The sequence below is a fragment of the Amblyomma mixtum genome, chromosome 3, assembly GCF_055824585.1.
Source record: "Amblyomma mixtum isolate Tamu chromosome 3, ASM5582458v1, whole genome shotgun sequence".
Classification (NCBI taxonomy): Eukaryota; Metazoa; Arthropoda; class Arachnida; order Ixodida; family Ixodidae; genus Amblyomma; species Amblyomma mixtum.
Genome location: NC_143014.1, coordinates 180765094 through 180783752, shown reverse-complemented (window position 1 = coordinate 180783752; position 18659 = coordinate 180765094). Strand labels below are relative to the sequence as shown.

The window sequence follows — 18659 nt, the reverse complement described above, 5'->3', positions numbered from 1 at the left end:
CGAACATGTTCCCAAGGCCTCCTTTTCAACCTTTGATGCAACCCACAGGCTGCCACTAGGTACCATAACGTAAAGCTGGATGCATCACTGGGCAGCTTTTATAGGAGGGAAAGATCAAAACTAGCAATTATAAAGGTGTGCATTTTTTTCATTTTCCTCAAATGGGCCTATTGTATGTCGTGTGCTCTTGTCCATACAAAAATGGAGTTCTCGTGCAACAAACTGCCAGTGATTCAGTTTGACTTGCCAAGTTTGGCAGTTACTTGCTGAAATAGTTAACTGCCCCAAGTAACTTTAGACTTTGGTAGTTGGTGTCTACTAATGGCCCATGCACTCAACCAACTCTGTGTTTGGCTTAATGACTTGTTCTCTTATTCTATCTCCAAGTGAATCGATTTGTTGTGCTCCAGACTTGCATTTGTCCATGTGAGTCCTGCAGCACTGGCTGTTTTCAATCTGTCCAATGTGCTTCTCATGACTCACTCTAAACCAGAATGTCATCTGTGAAGATGTGTACTCCAGGCAGCCTGTCAAAAATTCAATGTCCTTTGGAGTATCTTGTGAGGTGACTCAATCTGAAAGGGCAGCCTCAAACAAAATCCCACGGTACCAGATTGGAGTGCTAAATGTTAAAATGCGTTGAGTTTTGTCTGGGGGACTTGATGGAATCTGGTGTTGGCTTCAAGCATGCTGAGTACTTCACTTCCATCGGTTCGCTTTTGACCTCTCTGTATGGAAGTTGGGACTATTCTCTTCACAGAGCCTCACTCACTCTCCTAGGGTTCATGCAAATGCGTAGTTCCTTGTTCTTTTTTCAAATAATAACGAATGGGCTTACCCAGTTGGAAGGCTCTCGCTGGCATTGATGCCATGCAGCCTTGAGGCAGTGGAGCTACCTTGGGTTGACTTACGTGCGGTACCTGCTGCACTGGCTTGGCAACTGGGCAGGCACCAGCTTGGAGCATCATGCTCTACTCTTGTTTTAGTCCCGCAGGGGCACCTTGTCTGACGAGGTGTTGGTGCTTGGCGCCACCACGGACCCTTAGCCCCCATACCGAAGCTGTCATCCGTACCGTGGCGATAGGTTGAAAGGTGGAGGGAAGTAACCATGAACGGTGGCGGTCGAGGAAGTGGTCAATCCTCGGCCGATGGGCTCCTCGTCTGTCTACCAGGCGGGGAGTCCCGGGACCTTCCTCTGTGTATAAGGGTGAATCAGAGGCGACAAATTATCAGGAACCCTTAGTTTATACATGCCGTATGGATAAATCTGCAAAAAAATCTGATCGGCCCCCAAAAAGGGGTCGCACCGATGTCAAGAAATTGAATCCACAGAAGCCAGAAGCGTTTGCGAAGTTTTTTATGCTTCACTCAAACACTGATGAACCGGTAGCCAACCTGTCTGCATTTGTCATCGCCAACACCCTAAAAAGCTGTGTAGGCAAAGACTACAAAGCAAAAAAGCAGCGAACCAGAGATCTCCTTCTAGAAGTAAACACGAAAGAACAAAGCATCAAACTGATGTTATTACAGAATCTTGGAGAAATGAGTGTGCAGGTGACCCCGCACCACACCCTGAACCACTCAAAGGGCGTCATATCTGAATATGAACTCCTACAGAGTACCGATGCGGAAATGGAAGAACTAGCTCAACAAGGAGTAATAGCAGCCCGACGAATAACCATCCGGAGAAACAATGCTGAAATCAAGACAAAACACATTGTCCTAACTTTCAATGGCACAACTCTGCCTGACTCCATCCACGCCGCATACCTCCATTGTAAAGTCCGCCCATACATACCGAATCCGAGACGATGTTTCAAGTGCCAGCGCTTTGGACACAGCATGTTGGCTTGCCGGGGTAAACCCACTTGTGTGACATGCGCAGAAGACGCACACACAGAAGAAAGATGCGAACGCACACCAAAATGCATCAACTGCAATGGCGCACTTGGCTCGCACTCCAGGTCGTGCCCAGTCTGGAAAACAGAAAAACAAATTATAACTTTGAAGACCACAGAAAACCTGTCCTACCTTGAGGCAAAAAAACACGTCTCTTTCCAACAGAAAGGGACATACTCTGAAGCGGTGACGCGGGGACCGCCGCCGCCTTCAGTTTCTGTCGGCACACAGGTCTATCCGGTGGGCCTGGGGTTGACACCCAAGTCCCCACCACAGAAGTCGGTGGTACAGTTCACAGGGCTGAAAATTTCGCGAGAAGACCACGCGATCCTCGCCGGAGGCCCTCAGGCCCCACTTTCAGCAGTGGCATCCTCGGCGACAGACACACAGAACAGCTCTGCTGAACTGGACCTGTCGCCCCACCCCTCTAAGAAGGCAACTGCTGGCCCAAGAGACTCTGCCGCTGGAGCAGGGCCTGGTTCAGCGGTGCCAACAAAAAAGACGAATGCGAAGGCCACGGGCCATCGCAACCAAGAAGCATCCTTCACGTCCACCGTGGAGGATATGGATGTCAGCGAAAGTCCGCCGACATCTAAAACACACGCATCTGCGGCGTCTCCGCGGAAATCCAGCGCCACGAAAGTGGCGATGGATTCAACTCCTGGTTCGCCACCGCTGCAGCGGTGGCGAGACTCCCTAGAGAAGGGGAAACCACGAATCACTGCTCCTGAGAATAAATAACTTTCTCCAATCCCCAGCTTATCACAATGGCGTATATAATACAATGGAACTGTAGAGGTCTACACAGAAACTACAGACATAACCGAAATGCTGAAAACAATGGCACCTACAGCTGTGTGCCTGCAGGAAACAAACCTTGGGCCACAGCACACAAACATCTTTAAAAAATATAATATTTTCCGGAAAGACCGAGTGCAAGCTAGCAGACTCTCGGGAGGTGTCGCTATCATTACGCAAAGCGATGTCCCTGCAAGAGAGACATCATTAAAGACAAACTTAGAAGCGGTCGCAGTAAACATCATTAGCCATAAAACTATAACAATATGCTCTGTGTACATACCACCACACCACACAACACAATTACAATGCATGACCTAGAAGAACTTCTGGAACAGTTGCCTGAGCCATATGTGATAATTGGGGATTTTAATGCACACTCCTCATTCTGGGGAAGTGAGCATACTGATTCCAGGGGTCAGCTCATCGAGGATTTTATTCTTTCGAATAACATATGTTTAATGAATACGGGAAAAGCCACGTACTGCTGCCCCAGCTCTGGAAAAATGACCTGCCTCGATTGAGCATTTGCATCTCCATCGGTTTTTAATGGTTTTATTTTGGATGTTTTAGACGACCCTCGGGGAAGTGATCACTTACCTTCAGTTTTAAAGCTAACATCAGCTACAGTCATCCTCTCTAGGAAGCCACGGCGATGGAAAATTCACCTCGCCGATTGGGCACTTTTCAGAACGAAGGCCACACTAGAAAAAGAATATGCCGAAACCCTTACTATAGAAGAAATAAATGAAAAATTTGTCACATGCTTAATATCTGCAGCAATAGAAGCCATCCCACAAACGTCTGAAATTGCACGAAAAACACAGTTTGGTGGTCAAATGAATGCTCATTGGCTAAAAAGCAAAACAAGGCTTGGGGCAACCTTTGCAGATATCCCACTGCTGGAAACTTGCTCATCTTCAAAAGGGCTAGAGCCAAAGCACGATACATTAGACGCAACGCAGCAAGGGCATCATGGCAACAGTACATATCCTCCATAAACAGCTCAATATCATCAAAGAAAATGTGGGAGCAGGTGCGGAAATTCACAGGAAATTTTACTCCATTCACATTTCCAATGCTAACAAGACCCGGTACTCAAACAACATTAGAAGAGCAGGCCAACATATTGGGTGAGCATTTTTCCACAGTTTCAAGCTCATCCAACTACACACACACACATTTCAAAAGCACGAAACAATAGTAGAAAAACAAAACCTTCCCTTTGGAACATGCATACATGAAGAGTACAATCAGCTTATTACAATGCAGGAACTAAACACAGTACTAACATCCGGTAAAATCACAGCACCAGGCCCAGACAATATACATTATGCCATGCTTGCTCACCTCGCTGAGACTGCTATAGTGGCTCTCCTAAAATTTTTCAATAAAATATGGATGAGTGGAGAAATCCCCCAAGCATGGAAAGAAGCAATCATAGTACCCTTCCTAAAACCTGGCAAACCACCAACTAGTCCCACCAGTTACAGGCCAATAGCACTCACTAGTATGCTTTCGAATGATTTTGTTATACAGCTAAACATCAGACTAACCTTCATACTTCAGTCCCAGCAACTTTTAGATATACACCAGTGCGGTTTTAAAGAGACATGTTCCACAACCGATCACCTTGTACGCTTTGAGAACACAGTCCGGGAAGCATTCATCCACAGCAAACACTGTATCGGGGTCTTCTTCGACCTGGAGAAGGCTTACGATACCACGTGGAGGTTCGGTATCCTCCGTGACCTAGCGGACCTAGGCATCCTCGGCAGGATGCTGAGCTGTTTGAGCGACTTCATAAGCAACCGTACATTCAGAGTCCGCCTAGGTGCAACCTTCTCCAACACTTTTATTCAAGAAACTGGCGTACCCCAGGGGTGCATCCTCAGCAGACGAGGCCTACAGGCCGACCCCACAGTATATCTAAACCAAACCCCACTACCTGTCAAACAAGAGCATAAATTCTTAGGGATAACTTTCGATAAAAAGCTCACTTTCTTGCCACATATAAACAGCTTAAAGAAAAAAGCTTCCCAGGCCCTCAATGTGCTAAAACTACTGTCAAGATAACGCTGGGGGTCTGATAGGGCATGCCTATTACGTATATATCGTTCTCTGGTTCGCTCTAAGTTAGACTATGGGTGCATAGTATATGGCTCAGCAAGACCGTCCTACATAAAACGACTGGATCCTATCCACAATTTTGGTTTAAGGTTGTCTTCCGGTGCTTACAGAACTTCACCAATAGCAAGTCTGTATGTGGAAACGAATGAACCTTCCTTAGAAGATCGAAGAACTGCACTAACTTGTACATACATCCTCAAAATCCTTTCTCAGCCCAAACATCTCTGTTAACCAATTGTCACGAAATGCCCATCCCGAATACTCTTCAACAACAAGCCTCACGCAGTTAAGCCGTTGCTCTTGCGCTTCGAAGAAAACTGCCAAGCTCTGAACATACTAAATGAAATTAAAAATATTGCCCCAAGACACGAAGCGCTACCACCGTGGTACACTCTCCCCACAGTGAGTGACGTCACACTAACACGCCTCAGGAAAGCCTGTACAGCACATGACCATATAATACAAGACTATCTAGCACTACAAGAAAAATACAAATTATACTGCATTTTATACTGATGGGTCAAAAACTCATACTCATGTAGGAAGCGCAGTAATACAAGGAAAAAATAAAAATGCAGTACGACTGCCCTCATGTGCTACAGTTTTCACCGCTGAGTGTTATGCCATGTGTTGCGGTACAGAAAATAACAGATAAAAACATCAAAAACAGCATCATTTATACAGATTCACTGAGCGTCCTTACAGCATTAAACTCCAAAAATGCCACGGAGCCACTGGTAGGAATCATCATACACAATATAGTAAAGGTCACAACACAAAAACATGTTATAAAATTCTGCTGGGTTCCCAGTCACGTTGGCATTAGGGATAATGAGAAAGCCGACATGTGTGCTGCACAAGCCAGAACCATGGAAATAAAACATGTGAATTTGCCTCCTAGGGATTACATGAAGTTAGTGCATAGCAAACTAAGAGCCAAATGGCAAGCTTCTTGGGAAAATGAAGGAAACAACAAGCTGCATACCATAAAGCCCATTTTAAAAGAATGGAAATCATGCCGCCATAAAGAGCGTTTTATCGAAGTAATTTTATGTCGTTTACACATAGGTCACACACACATCACCCATAACTTCCTATTAACAAAAAAAGACAAACCTGTGTGTGAAATGTGTGGTGAGGAGCTCACAGTAAATCACATTGTAATTTCTTGTTCGCATCTCGAAGAACTTAGAAAAAAATTTTTTACTATATTTTACAATGAACACATTCCATTTCATCCCGCATTGCTTTTAGGCGAGCAAACACTTGTCGAGTTTTCGCTTGTTTGTAAGTTTCTAAAGAAAGCCAATGTTTTAAGTTTAATATAATGTAACCTCTATACACTTAACATAACATCATCTAACCTTGTGTTTGGCGCATGATAGCCATAGTTTCTTATGTGCCATAAAACCCCATATAACTAACTATCTTGTTTTAGTTGTCCAAGTGCACCTGCCAGCCGTTCCACCAAGATGTTCACAGGCATTGGACAAGTCCACTTCTTTGTTGATCACTCAAATCCTGCTGACTGGACAGATATAGGATTTCACCAGTTGGGTATTGGTGTCAATTAGAACCAGAAGCAAATATTTCTTTTGTGTGCTATTTCGTTTTTGCCATAGTGTTATGGTACTGCCCTGGCTGCCTATAGCCATTGCTTGGTTCCAACGGCTTCAGATAACCTATGTGGTGACAGATTGGCCTGTGTTCCCGTGTCTACTTTCAGCTTTACTTCCCAAACTGAAATGAGTCAATACTTCTCAGTCGTGTCGATCTACAACTCTTGCTTTCTTGCATGCTGTATATGGGGTGTGTCACTGAAGACTGAACACAATTTTTATAAAAAGGGTTTTTGAGTTGGAAGAGTTTTTTCTTTTTTTTTGTATAGCATTGTCAGCAGTGTAGTACATCAGAATGCAGTTACGACGTGCTAACTAGCAGTCTGGTTAATATTGAATGGTTAACTTTTCAGCTATTACTGTTTGGCTCCTTAATTATTGAGGTGTGTGGCCCACCTTAAGTAATATCTATATGGTTTTTAGAATTTCGAAAACACGGTTACTCTCGGCGCTGTGGTCGAACAAATTTTGGCTATTTCATCGAGTTACGTGCGCTTGAGAGGTTGATTTGCCTGCAAGCTTCTTGACAGCAGCACATGTATTTTGGCACAGTGTAGCCAGAATTTGTTGGGCCACAGCACTGGGGGTAACTGCGTTTTTGAAATTCTAAAAACTGATCTGGATATTACTTACAGTGGGCTACGCGCCTCTCAGTAATTAGGGAGCCTAACAATAATAGTTTGAAAATTAACTATTCAATATTGTTAACCAGCCTGCTAGTTAGCACATCTCAGCTGTATTCTAATCAGGGTGTAGAGCCAGAACTGAACCAGAAACCATAACCAAACCCATATTAAGGCGAAAGCCTTTAATGGCTCATACTGTCGTCCATTAGCAAAGCGTGTCACACGCGTTTAACTCTGGATCTAAAAAATGAAGAAAATCAATGGTTGCTTCAGATAGAGGAGGAAAAAATGAACCTAGAAGCCAAGTTTGATGACTGTAGATTAAATAGTTAATTATAAGCAAAAATGTCGAAATTGCATCAAAATAGCGCGAACGTTGATATAGCCATGGGAACGGTGTAACGTGACATCCACTGGAAGTCGTCACGGTATAGTGTCCTCGGCTTTCGCCTCTCAACACTTTAGTTGCCAAAGTGTCCTCGGAATTTTTTTTTGCCCAGAATCTGAACTGAACCGAACCCATACTTTTTTCACCCCCTTGGAACTGAACCCGAACCGGAACAATTGAAAGGAATTGTTCCATTTCGGGACTCGGTTCAGCCCCAGTTTTTTGCAACACGGCATACTTTTCTTTTTTTTTTTTTTTCAGATAGAATGAAATGTGCCAACACGTAGATTTACCCACCGAAAGCTGCCTGCTCTAGGCAGTGTGAAAATGACATCCAGTCCATGTGACAACAAAATTGAAGGAAGTCTGGTGTCTTGGCCGAAACCTAATTAATGCTTCTGTAATGTGCTTATGGCAATTCTAAAGCGTTGGACGCCAGATTGATGTGAATTCTTGAGTTTAATAGTCTCCCCCTTTGATATTTTTGAGCACAGCTTTAATCGAATTGTTGGCACTGCTGTAACTCATAAAGCACTGAGCAAGAATGGCTTCCCTTTCTTTGTGTCATCTAAAGGGTGTCAAAGTTGCAACCTCTTGATTAAAGCTGCAGGTCCCAATAGAGCTGCTTGAAAGGCTCGTATTGTGAATTCTGCTGTGGAATCGTGGCTGCAGCATGGTCTTCACTGTACACAGGTTAAATTCTTTCAGTAGTGCATTTTAATGTGACAGCAGTAAGGCATCCGTTCTACAGAAAATCCTGCGTCGTTGGCATTTTGAGCAAAAAATCCACTGAGAAGCAACCTGGGTGGGCCACTTGGGTCATGTGACCTTGTGGCGTCATCACATTCTGCCCACCGGATTGTGAAGGAACTGGCCACCGTGGCAGTTAAATTAATGATTGGTCACGAGAGGTTGCTTGGGAAGAGCAACCTCTTCCTGAAGAGGCTTCCTTCTCAAAGGGAAGAGTGGCGAATCGCTTATTCACTGTACCACTACGCCAGGAGTACCAGGGAACTATGAATGTGAAGTAGAGAATAAGCAATTTTGTATATATAGGCATACATCATTAATGTGTCACACCCTTAAGACATAGATTAAATGTGCCCTTCAATTTTTTCACTTCGTTAATTCAGCACTAGTGAATGCACCATATTATACTCGAATGTAAGGTAATGTAAATTAAATTTATTTTTACTTGGAACAAAAATTGGATGGAGTTGTTCTGCAATAGCCCTTTAAGATCATCTGTTTTGGGACATGGCATCTCTGGAGCACAGAATGGTCAGCATCAGTTTTGCATAGCTTAGTCTACAGAATAGAGGTGTAACCAGAATTTATTTTTGTCCCTTTAAGTGAGTCATTTTTGTGCTATTGGGGCAATCGCGGCTTTGCGGGTGTGCTTCTTGTGCATACAATTTGTATGGACCCTATTTTTTACTCTCCTCATGCTGACAGCCTCTTAACTTGGTTGTTCTGAAGGATATTCTTGAATACAAATAACCAGGTTTTTGCTAGTGCCACGAGTGTAGTCAACACATCAGTTTCTCGATCAGCTCAGCTCGAGAGGCTGCTGAAGTGATGATCGCAAGAACTAGTGTCGTTGTAGTCGAGCTTTTCTATATCGTCTGCCGATGTGGAAGTTTCGTTTGCTGCAGTAACAATAGGCTAGGCTAGTTGCATTTGCAAGCTGGTTTTTGCATGTATCATGTTTGTAGTGATTATGGACAGAAACAGTACCACCAATCGTTTTTCGCACTGCTTTGCGGTGACAGTTTAAAAGGTGGGAATAGATATTGAGTCACATAAACAGCTGTCTCACACGTCTAAGGTATGAGTGTCTTATTGAGGATGACTAGAATCACATTGTAAACGGGCAAGAGGTGCCGTCCCTGGACTAATCCACCCCGCTAATCCTTCACTAATCCATCTATTCGCTGTTTGATATAACAGTATTGGAAATATGTTCCTACTAAACAATGAATAGTATCCAACCGTAAATTATACAAAGTATCCATGTGATTAATCTGCTATCCTTTGCCTGTTCGTAACAGTACAAAGACTATGCTGGTAATCTGTTATGAAGATATTGTACATATTTGTTATTTAATGTATTCTTTGTTTTTTTGTTTGTGGTCATTGCCGTGTCAAACTGCCATGGGAGATGGGAGCTTTGTCAAGCCGCATGCGTGGCATTTTTCCTTTCTCCTCAGTTATTGCACATGACTGAAATGAACTGAACTGACTCTTTCCCAGTCTTTCGGAGTGAATCTCAAGACCGAAAAATGTACAACGCAGTCGAAAGTCATCTAAAAAGCAAGCTTCATGAAAGCTTAAAATTCCAGAAATTCTTGTATCGGCAGTGCATATGTAGTCTTCAAATGAGCCATTCATATGTACTCATTCCGACCGAGTTGGTGCCGCTTTCTTGTTCGGCTGGGACCACTATTACTTCTGCACTGATGCTTGGTGATTGTGACACTACCCTCTACAAACTGGCGACATGAAGCTCTGCATGAAATAACTGGGAAGATGTGTGGAGGCCGTCCAATAATTCTGAACGCTGTTGTCAAGAGGATGATAGCTACATCATGAATGGCTACAAGCTTCACAAGCAGCTGTTTATAACTGCAGTCTCTGTCACTATGAGAGAATTCTAATGGAAATAAACAGCTTAAACATCTTTTCAGGTATAAAGACATATCTTGATGAACAGGCGGCGAAGTCGGAAACTGCGTTATGGACAACTGTTCCTTGGGAGAAAAAAGGTTTAGGTCCTGGAATTTAAGGCAGCACTCTCAGAAGTTAGACCTAGGAATTCAAAGAGCACTGATCTCCTACCTTTGCAGTGCCTGGCATTCATGCCACATGTGGCATGAAGTGCACAGCTCAATGCTTGTGCGCTTAAACACATCTGTCGTAATGTCCGATTAATGTTAAGTGCTCTAACCAATGAAAGGAATATAGTGAAAAACTTAAGTGTTTGGGCGGCATGAAACACTCAGTACATAAGGTGAAGCACGTCTCTTCCTTGTCTAGTATCATGTTGTGCATCGTAACCTCAGTGTGTGTACTTTTGTTTGCCAAGCAGCATGGTTTTTTTCATCATGTACAAACACCAGCTAGGCCACATTCTTGTTTTATTCACTCCGGGGAAAAAGGATTCAGCTGCAGGTATGGGTGCGGCGCCGCCTGTCTTTCTGGAGGCGTAGCAGACGATCTGCTAGACATGTGGAAAAGTGCAACTGCAGTGCTGTTAGTTCCAGCAACAGCCACGGTAGCTGCACCAGCTAGTGGGTGGGTATGGGAAGCTGTGAAAATGATTGATCTGAGAACTTTGGTTTGCTTTATATAGATCTGCAAACTTCCACAAAAGTAGTGTTTATGGAACCGAATAGTTTTTGCACTTAACATTTCGCTGTTTTTCGAAGTGCTCTTATATACTTACGTCAGTATTGTAGCTGCCTCGCACAATGCCTTCCTGTAGGCCTGTAAGGTATTTGTAAATAAACAAATTAAGGAGCTGGTTGGTTTGACTAGCATGTGTGATTGTCTGCAGTTTATATTTTCTTTGGTGGCTCATTAGGTTCAATTGAAAGAACTTTTATTTGTAGTAGTGCGTTTTGGAAGTGTTTTGGGCTGTCGTCATTGCGAGCTTCTGTTGCACATGTGCCTCCTCCATGCTTTCAGTGCTAGTGAGATGAGCTGGTTTTGGCTAATCAAGCCCGTTAAGTCTCTATAGCTCATCGCTACACTTGTGCATTCTGAATGCATGCATGATACAGAGCACCCTCCATAACTGGAATCTTACCAAGGTAGACAGAGAAACTGTTTGCTCCCTTCTTTTTTTGTTTTTGAGGTGGCATTGTATATAGAGGAGCATTTGACATTATCATCAACCTCACTACGCCCACTGCAGGGCAGAGGCCTCTCTCATGCCTGCAATTCACTCTGTCCTGTACCAGCTGCAGCCACCCTATCCCCATAAACTTCTTAATCTCATCCGCCCACTTAACTTTCTGCTGCCCTCTGCTATGCTTGCCTTCTCTTGGAATCCACTCAGTTACCCTTAAGGACCAGTGGTTGGTTATCTTGTCTTTGTATTACACGCCCTGCCGAAGCCCATTTCTTCCTCTTGATTTGACTATAAGATATCGTTCACCTGCGTTGGTTTGCGGACACTCTCCCCTCTTCTGGTCTCTTAATGCTAAACCCATAATTTTCTTTTGCATTGCTTGTTGCGTTGTCCTTGAGTTGAACCCTCTTTGTTAGCCTCCATGTTTCCTCCCCATAGGCACCTGTAAGGTACAGCTGTTGTGTACTTTTCTCTTGAGTGATATTGGTAAACTGCCATTCACAATCTGATAGAACCTGCCAAATGCGCTCCACCCCATCCTTATCCTAGTTATTTCACTCTTGTGATCTGGCTCTGTGGTCACTACGTGCCCCAAGTAGACATATTCCCTTACCACTTCCAGGGCCTCGCTACCAATTGTAAACTGCTGTTCCTTTCAGACTTTTGAACATTACAATGGTTTTCTGCATATTAATTTTTAGACCCACCATTCTGCTTTGCCTGTCTGTCATTGATCATGCTTTACAATTCATCTGCTGAGTGACTTGTCATCAGCGAAGTGCAGATTGCTAAGGTATTCTCCATTAACTCTTATCCCCAATTATTCCTAATTCAAGCCTCTTAATACCTCTTGTAAGCAGGTGATGGATAGCACTGGCGAGATCGTGTCTCCTTGCCAGACACCCTTTCTTATCGGAATTTTATTGCTGACTTTATGAAGGACTTTATGAAGGACTATGATCGCTATGCAACCGTTATATCTTCTAGTATTTCTTTCAGTATCGATGCAGCGATGGCGTAGAGGTAGAGCATCCACCTCTTGTGCAAGAGGACCAGGGTTTCAGTCCCAGTGCCACGCAGTTCTCCACCAGATAAAAGGAAGCCCTGCATGTTGATGGAATTGCATAACCAGGCCTGGGGTGCAGGCTGATCTTGGTGACCAGAACTGACAATGTACTTCCTCAGAGAACAGGATTTGGTCACTCTTGTGTAGTACTTGGCCACAACCTGCAATATGAATACACCGATCAACCCTCAGCGTGTGACATACCATTTCATTAACTCTCATTTTGACGCAAGCCACTGTTTCGCAGGTGTAGCGTCAAATCATGGGAAGTTATAAACAGAGGCACCCAGATAGGTCCCATTATGATATGAGTGATGCTGCTGGCATTGAAAGTTTATTGGTGGTGCTGGTTGTGTGAATGCTTGTTTCTCTAGAGTGCAGTGTTAGTGCATAAAGTGTTAACATTGTTTGGGGAGACTGATGTTACGGCAGTTGTGTTGTATAGCAGACCTTTCTTTGCCCAGGGTGCTTTGTATGTTTGTTTATCTACAGTAGCTAGTACTCCCTGCCAGATATATATTGTCTTCAGAGTGTGATCCTCATGTGGCATATTTTTCATTATTGCAGAAACTGATGTCAGAGCCTGCACTTCAGCTGATGGATTCTTCAAAAAGGTGCAGTAGCATGGTGCATGAGGTGTTAAGCTCTATATTAGTTTAGCCCTAGACAAACCTTTTTCACATCTAACGAAATAATGGTTGGGCATGGCAAGCCTGTCGATCCTGTGTGTAGGTAGGACCATTTCAAGAGCTTCTTTCTTTTGCCCAGAGCACCCAACCTGCAGCATATGGTAGCTGTAGAAAGCAAAAAGGAACCAGTTCTTACCTGCCTGAGTAATTGTACAAATCATTTAGTTTGAACTGCGACTAAACTGCTAAATAGTGTGTGCAAATTGTGATTATGTGCTCAGGTGTTAAAGGGACACTGAGGAGAAATTGAAGTTGGCTTGTATCGACAGAATACCAGCTCCTGATTACAAAAACGCCACTCATACTGACAACAAATCTCCTGTAACGTAGAAAAGAGCAAGAACCAAAATACAGGTATCGCCGCCACAGGCCAAACTCGCAAGTACAAGCGTGATGACGTCATAGGACAAAACAGTGTTGCTAGAACCAATGGTTCTAGAAACACTAGGACCCGAGAAGTCGCAAATCACTGAGGCGCAGCCAATGCATGTGCAAATCTCCTTGACGTCGCCAGATGGCGCCACATGCCCGGCAGCTATAGAGTTACTGTATATGCTACCAAAGGTATTTGGTAGCATATACAGTAACTCTAGGCAGCTACGCGCGCGCCTGCAGCATCGGGACGAATCAGCGCCTGCTCAGCCGCGGTAGGTGGGCTCCCGGTATTCCGTTAACGGTAACAAGGCACATGGTATGCTAAAGGTGTCTATTTGCGAGAACTTCGTTGACGACTTCGGGAACGGGATCCATCGCAACGCTCGCAAAACGCCGATGCAAACGTAAGCGAAGCGACTGTAGCGACGGCCGCAATAGCCGATAGATTCCTTCAACGTGCGGCCGGCGGTAGCTTTCTTTTCGGCTGCTCCTAGGCCGCTCTGCTGGCCGTCAGAAATCATGGAGTCTGCGTTACGTCATGTGCACGTCATGTTTCACGTCACTTAGTCCTGTGTTGTCATAAGAGAATCCCAAGTTTGAATCAGAGCGGCGGGAAAAACTTTTTCAACTTCGAATCCAAATTTCTTAGAAATAAATGCATCTTTCGCTGCCGGCCAAGTGGCAACAAAGCCATGAAATGCCGAACTATCGGATTTTGCTTTAAAAAAAATGCTAATAATGCTCTCCTCACTGTCCCTTAAGACTGTTGCATTATTCAGCATGCATACAGAAAGACTCAGTTGCATTTTTATATTTGTGTATTTCAGTATTTATTACCTTACTTTCACTAGTTACACCATCAGGTTTATGCAAGATATGAATGAAGAATCTGTTCCTTGTATATAGGGGTTGAGACAAATACTGGATGTGCTGACTGCTGCTTTGGTTTGTGTTTATCATGGTCTCATTTTTTTTTCACTGCACCTTTACTAATTCAGCTCGCACGTCCATTTCGGGGCTTCATTAATAACAGCTATGAACAAAAACTAGCTATGACCAAAACATTTTTGCTGTGCTCTTTTGCTGTGCTCTGTACCATCATATGGTACATGTTCTGGTTCTTGCTGAAGTCTTGCCCTTGGTTCGTTATAGCCATGTGAAAGGAAGTTCCATTTCATACTTGCATCTGCTCGTATAAGTACTTCAGTGGGCAGTTTACTATACAATAGTTAATAGACCATTTAGTGGCGGCTGCAGTGGCAGCCAGTGCTAGTATATTTCTGTGCTGGAACCAGATTTAAATTGAGCATTCTCTTGAAAGTACAATATAATCTCGTTAAACCAAAGCCAGTTGGACTGCAAAAAATATTAAAATTGTCTGAAACAAAGCAGAATGACCAGGCAAGCCCGAAACATTGTTCAGCCGCATGCATGACTTCAGAACGTTAGTAGAACATGGTTGCACATCTCTGTCGATGGAACTTTGTTACTGGCAGACCTTTTCGGCATGGGATAGCGGCAGAGGTCTGATACGTCCAGCTAGTGGCACGGCGCAGCTCTAAGGCATATGCGCAGAAGAGCTCGCGATAGGACAACGCCTCCTATATTCGTTCAGTGGCTGGCAAAAGAAAAAAAAAAGCGCCGCCGTCTGCGCAAGTGCTAGGCAACCACTGCAGGGAGTGCCAGCGAACCAGGGGTCTCTGTCGCTCATCTCGCGCTTGCCTGTATAGTCTGCATATGAAGCTGCATTTGTAGCCGCATTTGTATTCATGTGCGATACCAGGCGTTTTGGATGTTGCCAGTGCAGTAATGTGGCAGAAATTGGGCCTGGGATGTGCAAGGGTGAGTTGCCGGACCTAAAATTTGTTATTGCAATTTCTGCCCACCACAAGGGGCTGAAAATTGAAAGCTATGCACGCATATGTGCCTCAAGGAAGTCGGTGTCTCAAGCACTCCATGCACTCCAGTGAAAAAGTCCTGGCAACACTGTTGCTTCACTGAGATTGGATGTGCAAAATGGGCATACATCATTCCCTGCGACGCTTTCACTGGGATTGGAACAAGTAATGCACCAGGAAAGTTACATTTAGAGCTTCAGCTGGGTGCTTCTTAACATGGCTTCTTGGCAAGGTACTGACATGCATCCTGCCTTTCAGTGATGCTGAACCTGTTGTTTGCCAGTAGAGTCCTCAAGAAATGCATGGCTATAACCTTCACAGTTTCAGTTGGCGCATGTTATCGTGATGTCTTTGCGCTTCAACAGTCTTGATACACGTTGTGAGTGGTTTCAGAAGAGTTGGATTCTCTTTCAGCCAGAGACGTAGGTTAGAATGTTTGATAATGGCAGCAAGTTCGATGCGAATGCTGCGGAAACGTTCAGAGTCTCTTCAGAACAAGCTCTTGTTTATGCTCACCATGCTCCGCTTTCGTATTGCCTTCTGTTGCAAGTACTGAGGACCCTGCATTTTTCTTTTCATTTGACTTGTACAAAGGAATGCAGCACATTTTATTGCGACTAAATCGTGTGTTAACACTAAAGCACATGCTACAAGACAAACACAAGCACCGAAACAGTTACAGCAGCGGCAAAAAGCATTTCCCCAAGGAAGTTCTGTGAGCAAAGCACATGTGCGCAATAATCAACCCTGTTTATGTGGCGCCCTCATGCGACCACCAAGCGCTGCATTTTGAGGGTGAATTGTAGAGCACTGAAAAGAGAGGCACTGGATAGAAACAGCATGTGCGGTCCGTCCGGGCAGTTGGGGCTGGCACAATTTATTTTTGTATCAAAAGTTTGGCATGGTGAGGATGATAAACTATACTGGATGATTTTTTTAAACATGTTATACAGACTTTTATTTTAAAAACGAAGATACATTGGTTCGGGTGAATTGTAAAGTTAGGTGGACATTATTGCATTATAGAGCTTTACATTATGACGATTAACTGGAATGAACTAATTAACTTGTTTTTTTTTTTCATTTTAGACGGTAAGATTGTATTAACAAATTGAAAGGTGTGAACGTTGAAGGTGAGCTCTGATTTAAATTACCTTTATTGGCAATGAGGTTCGAAATATTGAGTTGGGTGCGAGTGCAAAATATCGAAATATATAAAGTGGGGTCGCTCTGATTCCTATTGCAGCAAATACACACGCTGTTTGTGTATTGTATGTAGAAGCAGTTAACATGATTTTGGTAACGGCGCTACGTGCAATGGCACCATTTTTTCAAATATGCAAGGCGGGAAAGCAACCTCAATGATCTTTAAAGTGCAAAATTTCGACCTTCAATATTTCAATCACATTGCCAATACAGAAATTTTGAAAACTGGGCTCGCTTTTGATACTGATGGCCTTAAATTTTGCAATATAATAATGCCCCTAAAATCATAAAAAAGTTGATTGGTTAATTTTAGTTAATTAGATGTTTAATGAGCTTTATCACTTGCATAATGTCTGCCTTGCTGAACAATCCACTTGCACAGACCACACAGACATATCCGATAGTTCTCAAAATAAAAATTTGTAAATAGAAAGCATCGGTACATTGAGTCACTAACTCTAACCACCGCTTGATAGCAACCTTGTTTGGCAGCATCTGCCGCACTCTGACCGTGCTGGTGCCAAGAGTATATGAGGTGATCTTTCTAACCATCGCCTCGTGTACTCTTAGTGCCAGCACGGTCAGTGTGTGGCAGATGCTGCTGAACAAGTTTGCTATTAAGCGGTGGTTAGGGTTAGTGCCTTGGTGTAGTGATCAAGCGTTTGTTTGTTCAATTAAGAGATGCTATTTTGGATCACAAGGATTGCACCAATCCGTACAATGGAGAGAAAGGCTCTAAAATTTAATCTGAAATAAGGCCTTTTTGTCTGGAAGTGGTAGTGGATGCTCTCGTTATTCAGGCTCGAAAATGCTTATTTCCGCAACATTTTGCTCCTTTGAGATCTTTTTTTACTAAACCCTAATTGGTTCACTGTTCTATGTTAATAGAGAGCAATATGCAGGTCCCAATTGCCGCATGCAGTCGTGGACTTCCAATTTGACTTTTCAGTTTGAAAATTTCCGGTTGAGTATTTGGGATCACTTGGAGCACCCAATTGGACCTTTCAGTTGGCTCACTTTTAATTCTGGTTAGGGCTTCCAGTTGTTGCAAATACACAATTGTGAATTTTATAATTAGGTCTAATTAACAGCCATTATTTTTTTACTTGGTCATAACTTGGAATCTCGGGAATTGGGATGTCCATTTGGTATCTTCAGAACCTGTTGGATTTATTCTACTGGGTTTACTAATTCCAATTGGTTTCTAATATTCTGTTTGGTGTCATCTCTCAGTTGGAATAGCCAACTACAATCTGCAAAACCAGTTGATCCAATTGTATTGCTGTGTCCTATTGGATCCAGTCAACAAGGAAAAGGTAATGGGGTAAAAAAAGTTTCAACAGACCTATATAAAGTCAAGAATATGCAAATGCAGTGTCAGAGGCAGGGTAATATCAGCCTTAACATCGAGACAACCACTTGAAGTAAGAACTGACATATTAAAAACCAGAGATCTGAAAAGTAATTTGCCCATAATGCGAAAGCATTCAAGATTTTTGCGAGAGGTCTTTTGCATTACCTTTAACTCGTCTTCCCTGCGAATTGGTGGCCTTGTGGTAGAGCATCCGCCTCTCATTTGGAAGGTGCTGGGTTCTATTCTCAGTGCGGCCAGGTACCCACTGGTTTTCCATTGGGTACAAGATTTCCCCTGGCCTCGTGCTCGGCACTTCTGAAGTGAAATGTTTGAAAAGGGATTAAAGCAATGGCCTTGTGGTAGAGCATCAGCCCTGCTTTCGTGAGATGCTGTGTTTGATCTCCAGTGCCACCAGGTACAGACCGGTTTTCTAATGGGTACAAGATTTCCCCCTGCCTAATGCTCGGTTTTTCTGAGGTGAAGTGCTTCGGAAAAGGGTCTTGGACCAAACCGTTGTGTTGATGGGTCAGGGATTCGTTCTGCTGTCAAACAACTTAAATCCACCTTGTGCAGTACAGCCCACTTATGGCCATGGCAGCATGGCTCCTGCTGCGGGCAGAAGTAATTTGTAGTGCTGGAGATTTCTACGCAAGCCTTGTGCCTTGCATGTGTGTGGTGAGCAGCAGCTTGGCTTGGCTGTGCTCCATCCCTTTCATCGCAACAGTAGCACAATGCAGAATCACGCAGGAAAGACTTTC

At 43.7% G+C, this 18659-nt stretch overlaps 1 protein-coding gene across 5 annotated transcripts in view; it reads left to right on the top strand.

Annotated features, from left to right (window-relative positions):
- The window catches only part of BicC (protein bicaudal C), a 98403-nt gene that overhangs the window by 8358 nt on the left and 71386 nt on the right, over nucleotides 1-18659 (top strand). For 4 of the 5 annotated variants that reach the window (XM_089582124.1, XM_089582122.1, XM_089582121.1 and 1 more), the window contains exon 2: nucleotides 12947-12993. In XM_089582124.1, the coding sequence (XP_089438250.1) occupies nucleotides 12947-12993 (47 nt within the window). Of the gene's footprint in view, nucleotides 1-12946; nucleotides 12994-18659 lie in introns of those variants that run through there. The other variant, XM_089582125.1, reaches the window with a different exon arrangement.